Source organism: Rhamphochromis longiceps, linkage group LG6, assembly GCF_057381845.1.
Source record: "Rhamphochromis longiceps isolate RC_006_pf linkage group LG6, R_longiceps_female_GT1.1, whole genome shotgun sequence".
Taxonomy (NCBI): domain Eukaryota; kingdom Metazoa; phylum Chordata; class Actinopteri; order Cichliformes; family Cichlidae; genus Rhamphochromis; species Rhamphochromis longiceps.
In genome coordinates, this window is record NC_140562.1 from 32,280,504 (window position 1) to 32,295,742 (window position 15,239).

General features: G+C 38.1%; 1 protein-coding gene across 1 annotated transcript; it reads right to left on the reverse strand.

Annotated features, from left to right (window-relative positions):
• Positions 1-4,011: 4,011 nt before the first annotated feature.
• On the reverse strand, positions 4,012-7,854 carry LOC146668361 (uncharacterized). Its single transcript, XM_085408657.1, has 4 exons — positions 7,680-7,854; positions 7,358-7,462; positions 7,142-7,231; positions 4,012-4,053 (listed from the first exon to the last, which is right to left on the reverse strand). The coding sequence occupies exons 1-4, from the start codon at positions 7,852-7,854 to the stop codon at positions 4,022-4,024; spliced, it is 402 nt and encodes a 133-aa protein (XP_085264783.1). The 3' UTR covers positions 4,012-4,021.
• Between the last annotated feature and the right edge of the window lie 7,385 nt (positions 7,855-15,239).

A 15,239-nucleotide genomic window follows, 5' to 3' on the forward strand; every position in this document is an offset into this window, starting at 1 on the left:
ACAAACCTGCTTTCTTTGCTTTCTTTCTATCTTTCCTTTATCCGCCCCGTTGACATCAGTAAAAGCATTTTTCAAAAGCATTTTTCTGAGAAGTGTATGACAATTGAACAGTAGTGCAACTACCTCCTCCAAAGTGAATAAAGTAAAAAAAAAAAAAAAAAAAAAAAAAAATCTACACTCCTTCCAAAAAAACTAGACATCCTTTACATCCATTAGACCTAACGAAGATCCTGGCAATTGAGTATATACAGATGTTTATAATGCAAACCTTTAAAACGGTCCACATTCAAAAACAAGTCTGTGATCTCTTACTGGCATGATGTTTGGGTAACTGGAAATATGTTGTTTTCTAAAACTCTTTTGCCTGAATTCTTAGATACAGTGTGTTTATTTAATGGAATTTACATGGGATTTATCACGTGTATGTGTTTTGTTGGTGTGATGGGGCTCCAAGGTGTTTAGGATTTACATATTCCCAACATTGTGAGAGAAGGACAACAGCAAGAGTGAAAGGGAAAGTTTACAAGATGTGAGACCTGCTGTGATGTAGGGTTTGGAGAAGGTGGTACTAACTAAAAGATAGGTGACAGAGCTGAAGATGTTAAGATTTTTGTTGGGAGTGTGCAGAATGGGCTGAGTTGAAAATTAAAAAATTAAAAAGTACATCAGGGAACAGCTCAGGTTGAGCTGTTTGGAGACAAACGCGAGGAAAAGTTGAGATTCAACATTATGCACTCCACACTGTATATAAATGCCACTTGTTTTGCACATATTCAACTCTGTATATTTTATATATTTTATTATTATTATTATTATTATTATTATTATTATTATATTTTATTTTTTTACTATTTAATTTGTAAAAATGTGTACACACACACACACACACACACACACACACACACACGTAGGAAAATATTTAGTATACACATCCAGAAATGCATACACTATTATATATTGTACATATATTTATTAGTTTCAGGTTGGCCATTCTTGTACTTTGCTCGTTTGTGTTGTTGTGTTTGCACATCTCTGTTGCTTGTGGGGCTCGCACACAAGAATTTCACTCGCATGTGCTGTGCCAGTGTGCCTGCACATGTGATGTGACAATAAAAGTGATTTGATTTGATTTGATTTGATTTGAGATTGTTTGGATGTTGGAGGAGGGATAGTGGAACAAAGGATGATAATATGGAGCTAAAAGGGAGGAAGAAAAGAGGAAGACTACAGGGAAGGTTAATGGATGTGAATGAGGACATGCAGAGGGTTGTTGTAACAGAGGATGATAGGGATAAAGTTAAAGGGAGGCAGATAGTCAGCTGTGGCGACCCCTAAAGGGAGAAGCCGTAAGAAGAAGAAGAAGAAGAAGAAGAAGAAGAAGAAAGTGTGTACATGCCCAGAAACTGCAGATAAAAATTATTAACAAATTGAAAATGAAATTCTCCACACATCTTTTATTTCCACTTCATCTGTTTACTTGTGCCTGTTTCACTGAATATCCCCAAAACGACTTAACAGATTTCAGTGCCATTTTGTCAACAACAATGACAATACTTTTACAATTTTCTTTGTTAAAAATACCGATGTTTACCAAATGTATGGCAATTTAAAAGAAACATAACTCAGTAGAAACCTTGCCCACTTTACATTTTGTACACTTCATTGTACTCACTAAAATATCCCTGGGTTATCATGTGGAAATAACCAAATGCTGAGTTTCTTTGGTCATTGTGATACAGAATACTTGACATTACATTCTTAATCATTAAGCTATAGTTTTCCTCCAGATCTTCCTTTAATTGAACATGGCCAGTAGTGTGTAAATGTTAAAGTGGAATAAATTTCATAACTACCTGACAAAAAAACCATTATAACATTATCAATTTGATGGTTCATATCTTGAGCAGCGTGGCATGCCAGATGCATAACCTCATTTTTTGTTCTTTCCAGCAATATCCAGAGTAACAGCAAGTAAACATTTATTTGACAAATAATATTGCTAATTCACACAGTTCATTCACAATTAATCAGAGATATAAACATTATATGAAAAATGTTTATAAGCCACTGGTTAATGTACCTGCAGAAACAGAAAAATAAAATTATAACCCAGATATTTTTACCACAGGCAGTCGTATTTTTGACAACGATGAGTTGTTTATACGTCTTGCTTATTATAAATCTTTTTTTTACCTTGCAAATTTTGTATTTCTTGTACAATTACACAAGAACACTATCACTAAAATGACACGTGTGAATGATTAACATCTTCTTCATGTATATCATTACATCCTATTTTTTCTTTAAATGACACAACCTATGATAGCATATAAAAATATGACATTTTGATCTGATATTTGAAGCTGACACTGCACACAAGCTGATTTATACTTGATTATTTTTCAAAAGTTATCTTTGAATCAGTGTTAATATAATTGTACAACTATGTAAAATGCCATGTCATGTTAAAAATCAGTAATTCTGTCCAAATGTGTTTGAATGAGCATTTTTATATATACGTAGGCTACTGTTGTGTGGTCAGCAGTGCTGTTGCATCCATCCAGTAGCGGTTTTTGATACGGGCGACACGGGCGGTTGCCCGGGGCAGCATCGTGGTGGGGGCGGCATCACGGGCATCGGCAAAAAAAATAAAAATAAAAAAAATGCTCGTACTCATGCTGCCCCGACATCAGCCAGCGCATATTGGGAATGGCATAGGCACCGATCGGTTTTCTATCGCCCATTTCCTGTCCTGGGAGTAAGGGCGCCTGCTGCTTGCTGCACAGGGAGGAGAGGGCGGGGCGGCGGGGGATTCACTGGCTGGCTGAAGCAGCATCTAATAACCAACTCGCAAAATAAAAACAAAACAACAAACACGAATACACCAGACATCATGATGCAGACTTATAATTTGCACCGATGTTTTTTCGAAATTCTATACGCGAAAAGTGAGCGCGAGAGCCCTCGGTACTGCTGAAGTCAAAGTAAACTTTATTGTCATCTCCGCTACATACAGTCCAGTATATAGAGAGACGAGACGACGAGGCTCCAGTTACAGCAGTGCAAGTAAACAAACAATAAATATAAGAAAAGTAAGAAAATAAATATACACTTTAGGACCAGGGGTAAAGGGATCAATAACAATTTAAAATTTATAATTTACAGTTTGATGATTTAATGTCTCACACACAACCCGTGGAAAGGGGTTCATAATGTTGTAAATCCAAGCCCATTATGTATTCATGATTTGAATCCTGAGTTGTGTGAAATCCCAGAAATACACCTTAGACAAAGTGAATCTGTGAACTAAGGTGTAGGTGTGTTAGATTATGTTGTGGTGATCCTTGAGTTGGGGGATTTGTGTTCATACTGGAGTGCAAAATTAAAACCAATGTAAGATGGACAAGAAAAGTTCAAAGCCATCAGGTGCTCAGTTTAGAAAAAAGAGAAAAGAAGAGGAGGAGAAACGAACAAAAGATACAGGTAAGCAGATGTGTCATTGGATAATGGCAGGTCATCCTGAAACAATCAGAATCAGAATCAGAATACTTTATTAATCCCTAAGGAAATAATGTGGATTACAGTTGCTCCAAGAAGAAATGGTAAAAATAATAACAGTAACAGACTAAACTCCAAACAATACATTATGTTACAGATTTTAATATTAATTAGTCATTGTCAATTGTTGATTTGTCCTGTTCTCATTGTATGACGAATTATGATGGCTGTTTGGTAGCCATTTGCATACAATGCATACTCTCTCTCTTGATATATGTGTGTGTGTGTGTGTGTGTGTGTGTGTGTGTGTGTGTGTGTGTGTGTGTGTGTGTGTGTGTGTGTGTGTGTGTTTCTCTGGTGATATTCAGTATGGTTCCGACAACAGTTTTATGTTAATGTATAATCCTTAATATGTTTTATGTGTGTGTGTGTGTGTGTGGGGGGGGGGGGGGGGGTGTTCGCCCGGGGCACCAAACAGGCTAGGACCACCACTGCATCCATCCATTCTCAGGTCCTTCTTTGATCACGGACATTTACACTGAGCCTTGGAATTTTCTACAGAGGGAGAGAGAAAAACATGAGTAAGGAAGTAGTTTCACAGTAAACACTCTGCTTTAAAAGTGTGTTTAATGGATGCTTTGGCTACCCAGTTTATTAAAATCTAAAATTTCAATCGATTACATTTTTAAAAACAAAAATATATTACATTATAACATTACGTTGCAATATAGTTTAAGTAAGCCAATTTTTGAAGTTCACATTTGAGCAAATTTGCCTTTTCAGCATGAATGATTAACTTGGTTAACCTTAAAGTGCCATGGCTTTGACAGCAAGACCAGAAGGAAACTTTACATTACTCAATTACTTTACTGAAGTACACTTTAACCAACAATATTTTGAATTTAAATATTGTACTCCAAGCAATATATTTTAAAGGTTTTGTTTCCATATACAGTGGGGCAAAAAAGTATTTAGTCAGCCACCGATTGTGCAAGTTCCCCCACTTAAAATGATGACAGAGGTCAGTAATTTGCACCAGAGGTACACTTCAACTGTGAGAGACAGAATGTGAAAAAAAAATCCATGAATCCACATGGTAGGATTTGTAAAGAATTTATTCGTAAATCAGGGTGGAAAATAAGTATTTGGTCAATAACAAAAATACAACTCAATACTTTGTAACATAACCTTTGTTGGCAATAACAGAGGTCAAACGTTTACTATAGGTCTTTACCAGGTTTGCACACACAGTAGCTGGTATTTTGGCTCATTCCTCCATGCAGATCTTCTCGAGAGCAGTGATGTTTTGGGGCTGTCGCCGAGCAACACGGACTTTCAACTCCCGCCACAGATTTTCTATGGGGTTGAGGTCTGGAGACTGGCTAGGCCACTCCAGGACTTTCAAATGCTTCTTACGGAGCCACTCCTTTGTTGCCCGGGCGGTGTGTTTTGGATTATTGTCATGTTGGAAGACCCAGCCTCGTTTCATCTTCAAAGTTCTCACTGATGGAAGGAGGTTTTGGCTCAAAATCTCACGATACATGGCCCCATTCATTCTGTCCTTAACACGGATCAGTCGTCCTGTCCCCTTGGCAGAAAAACAGCCCCATAGCATGATGTTTCCACCCCCATGCTTCACAGTAGGTATGGTGTTCTTGGGATGCAACTCAGTATTCTTCTTCCTCCAAACACGACGAGTTGAGTTTATACCAAAAAGTTCTACTTTGGTTTCATCTGGACACATGACATTCTCCCAATCCTCTGCTGTATCATCCATGTGCTCTCTGGCAAACTTCAGACGGGCCTGGACATGCACTGGCTTCAGCAGCGGAACACGTCTGGCACTGCGGGATTTGATTCCCTGCCGTTGTAGTGTGTTACTGATGGTGACCTTTGTTACTTTGGTCCCAGCTCTCTGCAGGTCATTCACCAGGTCCCCCCGTGTGGTTCTGGGATCTTTGCTCACCGTTCTCATGATCATTTTGACCCCACGGGATGAGATCTTGCGTGGAGCCCCAGATCGAGGGAGATTATCAGTGGTCTTGTATGTCTTCCATTTTCTGATGATTGCTCCCACAGTTGATTTTTTCACACCAAGCTGCTTGCCTATTGTAGATTCACTCTTCCCAGTCTGGTGCAGGTCTACAATACTTTTCCTGGTGTCCTTCGAAAGCTCTTTGGTCTTGGCCATGGCGGAGTTTGGAGTCTGACTGTTTGAGGCTGTGGACAAGTGTCTTTTATACAGATGATGAGTTCAAACAGGTGCCATTCATACAGGTAACGAGTGGGGGACAGAAAAGCTTCTTACAGAAGACGTTACAGGTCTGTGAGAGCCAGAGATTTTCCTTGTTTGAGGTGACCAAATACTTATTTTCCACCCTGATTTACGAATAAATTCTTTACAAATCCTACCATGTGAATTCATGGATTTTTTTTTTCACATTCTGTCTCTCACAGTTGAAGTGTACCTCTGGTGCAAATTACTGACCTCTGTCATCATTTTAGGTGGGGGAACTTGCACAATCGGTGGCTGACTAAATACTTTTTTGCCCCACTGTATTATAATATATTATGTCTTATTGTTATAGATAAAACTGCCCAGCCAAATTAATTAAAGTAAGTTATGTAAATAAATAAATATCTAAGACATTAATGTAATACATGCATTCCTTAATAAATATTTATTGTTTGCTAATATAATGTCTGTTTTAAATTAACTACAAGTTTAAAATTATTATGTCTAAAATTATTGATTAGAATATTATTTATTTATTTATTTAACTTGCATAAAGATAAAAAAAACAAGATAATTAGATGATGACCTCAAGCCTAATATGCTTTATCCTAATTTTGGAAAACTCATTAAAGCATTAATTTTCACTATAACTTAAACACTTATCTAACAAAACAATTTTCAGGTCTCTTACAACACCACTTAGACACAGACTTGAACCTGACAGTTTTCTACAGTGTGTCAATCCTGGCTTCCTGTGAGCACTATCTTCATTTATTTATTTATTCTTTTTTTTCTCTGCTTTCTTGGTCCCCCCCTGTGCCACTCTTGGGAAATATCTCTACTTTTATATAAACATGTGAACAAAGAGAACTTGTTTGCTTGACTCATTGTCTCACTTATAAACACAGAAGTGAGTGTGCTGAAAAGGTTAATGTGGAACCTGAAATCGCCTGTGTAACAACACAACAAGGAACACTTTGCCTTATTTCCTAATTTCTGCGTAGATTAATGGCATCAGACATTCATACCAAATTTTTTTTAAACCTTCTGTCTTCTTTTTTTTTCCTTTTCAAATTTACATGTGCTATAGTTTACAGATTGTTATGTGAACTGTTTTTGTGGCTGTAAAAGCTAAAATATTTGTTTTAATAATACAGATTAAATCATAAATTAAGTAATGCATTTTTTTTTAAATGGAGCTCCTTGTGGGTAAATAAATTCTAGTAAATGTGTTTGGCACAACATCATATTCAGATCATCATCATCATCATTGCAAAAGCTGTCAGACTAAAAATATATATAAAATGTCTGTTTAGGGGATGATCCATTCTCAGATCCTGTTAACAGAAAAAAATCTTTCCAAATTGCTCATTGAAAGACAAATCGCAGAGGTAACAGTCTACTTACTACAGAAGTCCCGGCAGAAGCATTCTCTTTCATTTCTGAGATTTGCCAGTAACTGCAACAGCTTCTCACAGTTGTTTTTGTTGTTATTCACTGTTGTGAAAGTAAACAAATATGTAAATATTTATAATAAAAAAAGCAGTACATATGTTCTATGATATAATTTGAAATTCTGTTATAATTTGTAAATTACATTTGGAAAACAAAACAGAAACTCACTTTGGACACCAATGCAGATGATCCCAACCAGGAGGAGAAGACACAACAAACCCAGAAACATTGAACAACTTCTGAAATGATTTCTCTTTCTGGTTTTCTCAGTGACTAAAGGTGTTTAACAAGAAAAATATAAAAGAAATAGACGAATAATTATAGATTCATAAAAGAAGCCTAAATTATAGTGCAGTACATCTAAACACATTTTTAGAGGTAACATTATTGCATTTGCTCTAGCAAATCAGCCAATAAATTAAATATGAAAATCTGGTAAATAGAATAGAAATGTGTGTGTTATTGTTATTCATACTTCTAATGAGCATACCTGTGTGCTGAACTCCTGTCGGTCCAGGGGTGTTTGGTGACGTACTCTCCACCCAGGGGTTATCATACACTCTCAGGCTTTCTGCACTTACATAGATGTCGACTATACTTTCCTTCTTCTTGTCAGAGGGAAAGTCTTTGATGCTGCCCGGGTTAGCGTACAATCCTTCCGACATTATTTTGTCAGGCTATGTTACATTAAACACACACCTGTTGCAGTTTTTTCTACTGTACTCTAAGTATTCAGAGTATTTTTGAAAAACTTGATATAACAGCAGTTGTGTCTGATTTTTCAAAAAAGAGGTAGGACACAAAACAAAAAGAGGAAGATCATAAAAATGGGAAGTCATAGATAATTACCATTTGGACACCCACTCATTCTTTTTAGAAACTGATCGGTGCTAAACTTTGCCATTTGATTTGTGGTTAAAATAATGTAGATAGAAGTAGATATTGTGTTCACAGTTCCTGACCGAGGCATTGTTTAAACAGAGAAGAGAAACAAGAAGTAGGCGAGGCTGAAACAAAGGAAGGGACTCTATAGCAGTGGGCACGATGACTTCTTCAATGTCAAATATACATATAAAACATATGAAAAATATAAAAAAAAAATGTCAATGAAATGGTAGACTTTTAAGTCTGGTCACGAATATCAACTTGCAGAAATTGTTTACTGACATCATGGTAAATGATAAATGGCCTGTATTTGTATAGTGCTTTACTAGTCCCTAAGGACCCCAAAGCACTTTACACATCCAGTCATCCACTCATTCACACACACATTCACACACTGGTGGTGACAAGCTACATTGTAGCCACAGCCACCCTGGGGCGCACTGACATCATATATCATGCAGCATTCTTCTACAGAAATGTCCTCCAGCTGCATGATGTCAGAAAACAATGGACAACAATGTGGACTAAATCCTAAAATATCAGTGAAAAACATTATAAAATGCTACGTCTGGGATTTTTAGTTATTAGTCAATAATTGCCTTTAAAACATTTTTTTTTAAATGTTTTTCTGAAATAAACACAAAGTCTTAAAAGTCTATACTTAAAAAAAGTCTTTTTATAGCACCTTTATGTGAGGGGACTGTTTTCAAAGAACATGTATAAACTGTATGTGTGTGTATTGTCTTTGATTCCCACATAAAAATTTGGTTTCTCTTTTAATGTAATGTATGATTCAGTTACTCCTCCAACATTAAGGCTGCCCCAGACAGCAAACAAACTTCAAAACTTTTAGAACACATGGCTCGCTTTTGGTAAATTCTCTGATTGGCTCAAAAATCACGAGGCGAACCTTTGCCTGAGTTTCTGCAGTCATGCTTTGATCTGACTGCAGCTTTAGGACAAATTTGAGCCAAACATTCATTATTATGTGTGTCTGCACATCTGTTTTCCACAAGTCTTTCTACTTACAGAGCCTAATTAGAGTTTCCTTTCCCTACTGCTTTTTCTCACACTCTTTCTGATAACTTGTTCTTCCCAGTCTAACACTTAATTTTCATCTGACTTCACTATTAATGAGGCAGCATAATGAATTCACAGCAGTGACAATAAAAAAGCGCCATGGCTGTTTCCAGCTGAAATAATCATCTCCTTAAACTTCTTAAAATATGCTCTGTGCAAAACATTGTGGGGAAAAAAAACACATTCTACTGATAATGACTTACAGACTCAATTTACTTAAGAAATTAGACTGTAAAGTTTTTATATGATGTAGCATTTTTTGTATTAATGGTATAGATCACCACTGCTGCTGAGGAACAGAAAATGGGAACATAAAGCATAAAATTGTTGCATTCAAAAACATTTTCACATACAATAATAAAAATGGTTAACTAATGCCTATCAGTTGAATAAACTGAACCTCTTCTAAATGCTACTATAGTAATATAGGATTCAGTAACAGATATAACTAATTATTCAGTTATTTTAATTAGCATCTTTAGCCTGTGATAGCTCATAAAATTAACAAGAATTGATAAAAAAAAAAGATTTATCAGTTGGTTTGTTTATTTATTCATTTGTTGTCACTTATTGTATCACACAGCTATTTATACATGAAGAATGCAGACTGCAAACCCAAATGCTCAAAGTCATTAAATACATTACATCACAAGTAATTTGAACTTAATTTTAATAAAACACTCCTACAAACTCAATTTCTGAACTGCATATCAATAGTCTGATCCTTTGTTTCTCCAGATTGGATGCTGAAATATCAGTGAGCAGGACACCAAGCACCAGCTTATTTAGTTTTCAATCTCACATATGAAATTTCTTTGAAGATTGCATTGCAAATCATTCCAGTTTGAGTTTGGCTTTCCTTCACTAAGTTCAGCACAGTCTTCGTGTGATTCCCAATTATCCGGCTGTGTGTCTCTCCAGTATCTACAGATTAACAAACAGTTCAGTCAAAATTAAATTCACTTGATGTCAAGTAATAAACTTTCAGATATAAGTTATGATGGCACAAATGATTGTTTTATCGACAGAAAATGACGTTTAAAAACCCAGAAAGGTTTATTTCAATTGGAAATCAGATCTTAGATTCTTATTATTGCTCAGTTTCTTTTCTGAACTTGCAACAGACCAGTTTTGTTCAGCATACAGCTGCTTTGGAGTGTGTTCACACCCCTTCAGCTTTTAAACACATACAATGACAACCCCTCTCGCTCAGTTGTTGGCATTTGCTCTTCCTCAGATCTCTGCTCTGTGTGCTGACAGACATCTTTGGACCAGTTCTTAGTGTGTCGCTTGCACTCTCAACATCTCTGCTCCGTGCACGCTCAACTCTCTCTGTACACCGTTGTAAATGTGCCACAAAACCAACCAATCACAGACTTGGATGCAAAAATTCTCTTGGCTGTTTTGGTTTCCAATCAGCTCGCTAGCTACTGCATTCCGGAAACACTGTCCAAAGTGTAGCTAAATCCATGTTTTGGTCAGTATGTTTAATTATTTTATTTTAAAATATATATATATTTTTAAGACCGTTGTTGGTTTTAATCTAGTTTAAACCAAACCAGTCCATTGGATTTAGCTACATTCTGGACCGTGTTTCCAACTGAACGAGAGGGGCTGTCCTTGTGTGTGTATATGGATAATCGCAAACACTGAAATACATTTCTTGCATGCAGCAATTAATTTTGTTTGCTCAAATGAAACTTTTCTTCGCTAAAAATTATTTTCTCCTCAAAATGCAACATTTGTAATTTCAAAGTTTTTTTTAAAGTGCGCTGAGAATAGAGGCACAAAAATGATGCCATACTTTTGTACTAGACTGCGTCTATGACTGATATGTGCAGATAGAAGCAGAAGGCCATTAATATCATGAGGAACTGCACCTACACCTACCTACACGCCATGTCTGCCGTGGTACAATGGGACTTCTGCTTCTGAACCTCTGTGCACAGCATCTGCAAATCGGGGCTGTACGAAGTCACTTCATCTTTGCGCAAGACTGTAAGCTGTCATCTGTATGGAAGCCCGTTTTCCGCCACTAAAAAAAAAAAAAAAAAGATCCATAACTCGAAATTTCGAGTTATTTTCCTGAAATTTCGAGAAACCTGGAACTTTTGATCATTAAATGTCACCCCTTCTGTCTTCCTTGGGAATTCACCATAGTCATAGCCTGCACAGTCTACATTCTGCTTCACACAGACTTGGACACTGCCTTATGCGAGCTACACAAGGCTCTCAAACACTTCACCAGGATGTTGCACTCATTGTCATGGGAGATTGTAACAAAGTCAATCTCAGACGCACATTTTACAACCTTTACCAATACATCACCTGCCCTTCTCAGGGGCAGTAGTACACTGGACCACTGTTCTACTCCGTTTAAGTACTGTTACAGATCACAACCCCTGGCGGCATCTGGGAGTCAGGCCATTCCGCCATTTTCGTTATGCCTGTTTAAGAACAAAGGCTTAAGCAGGAAGTACCAGTCACAAGGGAGATCGCACACAGGACGGACCAATCCATAGCCACGCTGCGTGTTTGATGATGAGCTTTATGACTGGGACATGTTCCGGCAAAATTATGATGACATAGACATGTTTAAGGAAGCGGTTGTGGGATTAATTGGGAAGCTAGGGGTTGATACAGTAGAAAAAAACTATCATCTGAACATTTCCAAATTAGAGGCCATGGGGGGACAAAAACATCTGTGAGTTTCTGAGGCTGCACACTGCCACCTACAAAGCAGAGCTCGCCTCTTTTAATATGGATCAATACAAGGCTACATCATACATTGTGCACAGTGTGGTAAAAAAGGACAAGCCGAACTATGGGGGAAAAAAACAGTCTGACTCTAGGAGCCTATGGCAGGGACTGCGCACAATAACGGACTATAAACAACAAGCCTCTACAATGATGAATGCCGACACTTCACTGGTCCACCAGTGAAGACAAGGCGCTAATCCTCACAAGGCACACCGTGACGAAAGCTTTCAGTAAAGTGAACACCAGGAAGGCCACAGACTCAAGGCAACAGACTCAATGAGCAGCTAACACCGGTGTTCACAATCTCAGTGTGGCTCAAGCAGTGGTTCCCAGGTGCTTCAAACAGTCGGTGATTGTTCCTGTTCTAAAGAAATAACAGCTTGCTTGTCTCAGTGATTACCGCCCAGTAGCACTGACTTCATTTGTTATGAAGTGTTATGAGAGATTGGTCAAAGACTTCATCACTTCTTCACTTTCTGCCACCATTGATTCACTACAGTTTGCATAGTAGACCAATTGCTCCATGGACAATGCCATATCACACCTACTACACACAACCCTGTGCCATTTGGACTCTGGCAGGGGAAACTATGTTAAGATGCTATTCGTGGTCTACAGTTCTGCATTCAACACAATAATCTCCTCAAATCTTTTTACCAAGTTGAAGGGTCTAGATCTCAGCTCATCACTATGTCAGTGTATCCCCAACTTTCTCACAGACAGACCCAGCAGTGAGGCTAGGAAAACATGTCACTCCCTTTATCTCACTTAGCAATACCTCCATTGTCAAGTTAGCTGACACTGTGGTGGACCTGATTTTTGATAACATCGAGAAGGCCTATGTGGAGGAGATCAGGAACCTGGAGAACTGGTGCCAGAAGAATAACCTTCTCCTAAACATCAGCAAAACTAAGAAGCTGATTGTAGACTTCAGCACAAAGCAGGTGAGAAATTATGAGCCACTTTACATCAGTGACGTGTGTTGTGGAAGTTTTCCATTAAATAAAGCCTGCAGACGAGCAGTGAGCGGTAGCTAACATTCTTTAATCAAAACACACAAAGAACAGACAACCAAGCTTGTGGAGAGTGTTCATCTTTAATCTTCCCCACAATCTAAGCTCTCACATGCAAATGGCAACAACAATAATACAGAGGAAAGACCTTCTCCAGAGTGTCAAAGTACTTTGCATGGCAAAGTGAAACAGCATTAGGTGGTCATTTCCAGTCACGGTCATGGCTCCTGGTGTCTGTGCCATCTACAGAGTCATAATTCCAACGCTGATCTCCCTCTGCGCTGTCACCTTTGGAGCTTGGCACGCTCTCTTCATCCCTCGATTTCTGTTCCAACGCGGCTGTAGATTAGGAGCAGAGCAAGTCGTACACTCCTGTAGTCTTCCTCAACGTCAATGTAGAAACTTTTTCACTTTATTTTAAGATTTTGCTGTTCAAAATCTCCTCATGACAATCTTTCGGAAGCCCAGTGCCCACTTCTGCATAGCATTCCGTGTGTCACTTGTAAATAAAGCTCACTTGCAGTAAATCAGTGCCGGCACTTGCGTCCATCTCTCACCACTTCACATGACTGCTGCCGCAACTGTGACAAAAGGTTTGTCCACTACTTTTGATTTCTACCTGCAGGTGCTGAATTTGTAAAGCAGAGTTCTTGCAGAGCTGCTGTAATTCATCTGGGCCTGCTGTGTCTTTTCCTCCTGATGGGACTCATAACCCTGGTTTTGCTTTGTAAGTACAACAGAAATATAATTAGCATGCCAAAATCCTCACAGGCGATGCATGTATTTTATGATGATGTGTCCAACACAGTCACCCAAGGCAAATCTCAGTGGGAAATGGAGGCAGTGATGCTACACAAGCTTTACGACAACGTGACCAGCGAGAGTGACAGTTGCTGACTTGAGCAAATTCTCAAAAACTTATTCAAGACAAATTATGCATTCCCTCTGAGACCACAAAATGTGAAAATGCTTGACATAATACTTTTTAACATATACAGCTTTTAAATACATACAATGATATTTTTGTAAAACTGGATATGTTGTGTGCAGTGCCTTTTGTTTCTGTTTTACATGAAGTTTTTTGAATTTGTACCACTGATTGCTTCTTCAAAGCAATATTTTGAAAGGCTCATGATTGGGATTATATGGATCACAGTAAGACAAGATTAATCTCATTTTCTTAAACAGACTATAAACAAAACTGGGTGGCCTCTAATGGCAGTTTGTTCCAAGTTTCTTCGGAGCCGAAATCCTGGGAGGAAAGCCGACAAAACTGTCGTCAAAAAAGTGCAGACCTGATGATTATCAACAGGAACAGGTTTGTGTGTGTGTTCAAACATAATACAGATGTGTGTAGAACAAAGAATTAAACACTGAATGAAAACAACTGATACACTGATACATCACTTTAAGTTCTCTATGGTTACATTTTGTTTCTCTCTTTCTAAGAAAGAACTTTGTGAACAAGTTCAAGAAGAATTTGTGGATTGGACTGACTGACTCAGAGAGAGAGGGGACATGGAAATGGGTGGATGGGACTCAAACGAGCACAAGGTTGAAATAAAAATAAAATCTGTCTCTTGTCCATAAAGTATTTTTGTGTTATTGTGTACTTTAACAAAATTAATTGGGTTAATAGGTTACTGAAAACAAAAGACTGACTGAATTGTTGAGCTTAATTCTTATAATTTTATCTGTATTACAGCTTGTGATGTAGCATAGCTTAAGCAGCAAGGAAGGTGATAAGTAAATAGCATTAGCAGACGATTGAAGTTCTTTTAAGTAGTGATGTGACGTTCTGTATCGAGGCTTCGAAGCTTGTGTCGAGTAATGGAGGGGGCGTTTCCGCGATGCGCGTATCGAGGCTTGCTTCATTTATGGGAGGAGCTGAAAATGATGACTTCTGAAGCCTCGCTGCCCGGCTGTACCACATGACTGGTTCATGACGTGGTTCGAACTTTGCCGCGAGATATGACAGCGATATAAACCCCTCAGACTTCATTCAAAATGTAGGTGTTTGATGGAGAGTTGCGGTTAGTGAGAGTTTGGAGGTTTATGAGAGTGAGGAGAGAAAGTCAGGAGAGAATGGAGCCAGCTAAGAAGAGGAGGATGTCCTCCCCTGTGTGGGAACATTTTGATCTTATTCCTCCCAACAAGGTATGTAAATTTCTACAGAAGATGTATTTTCATAATACTGATGGTGCAATATAATTTATGTTAAGCTGTCTTTACTTTTGTACAAGGTGAAGTGCTTGCTATGTGCCAGGGAGCTGGGATATAACAACAACACCTCATCCATGCTTAGGCACTAC

Excerpts from the sequence above, each read along its gene's own strand:
- LOC146668361 (XM_085408657.1), bottom strand. The coding sequence starts at position 7,854 with ATGTCGGAAGGATTGTACGCTAACCCGGGCAGCATCAAAGACTTTCCC. Across the intron at positions 7,232-7,357 it reads CATCTGCATTGGTGTCCAAA|TGAATAACAACAAAAACAAC; the intron begins GTGAGTTTCTGT and ends CTTTCACAACAG. Across the intron at positions 4,054-7,141 it reads CTTCTGCCGGGACTTCTGTA|AAAATTCCAAGGCTCAGTGT; the intron begins GTAAGTAGACTG and ends CTCCCTCTGTAG.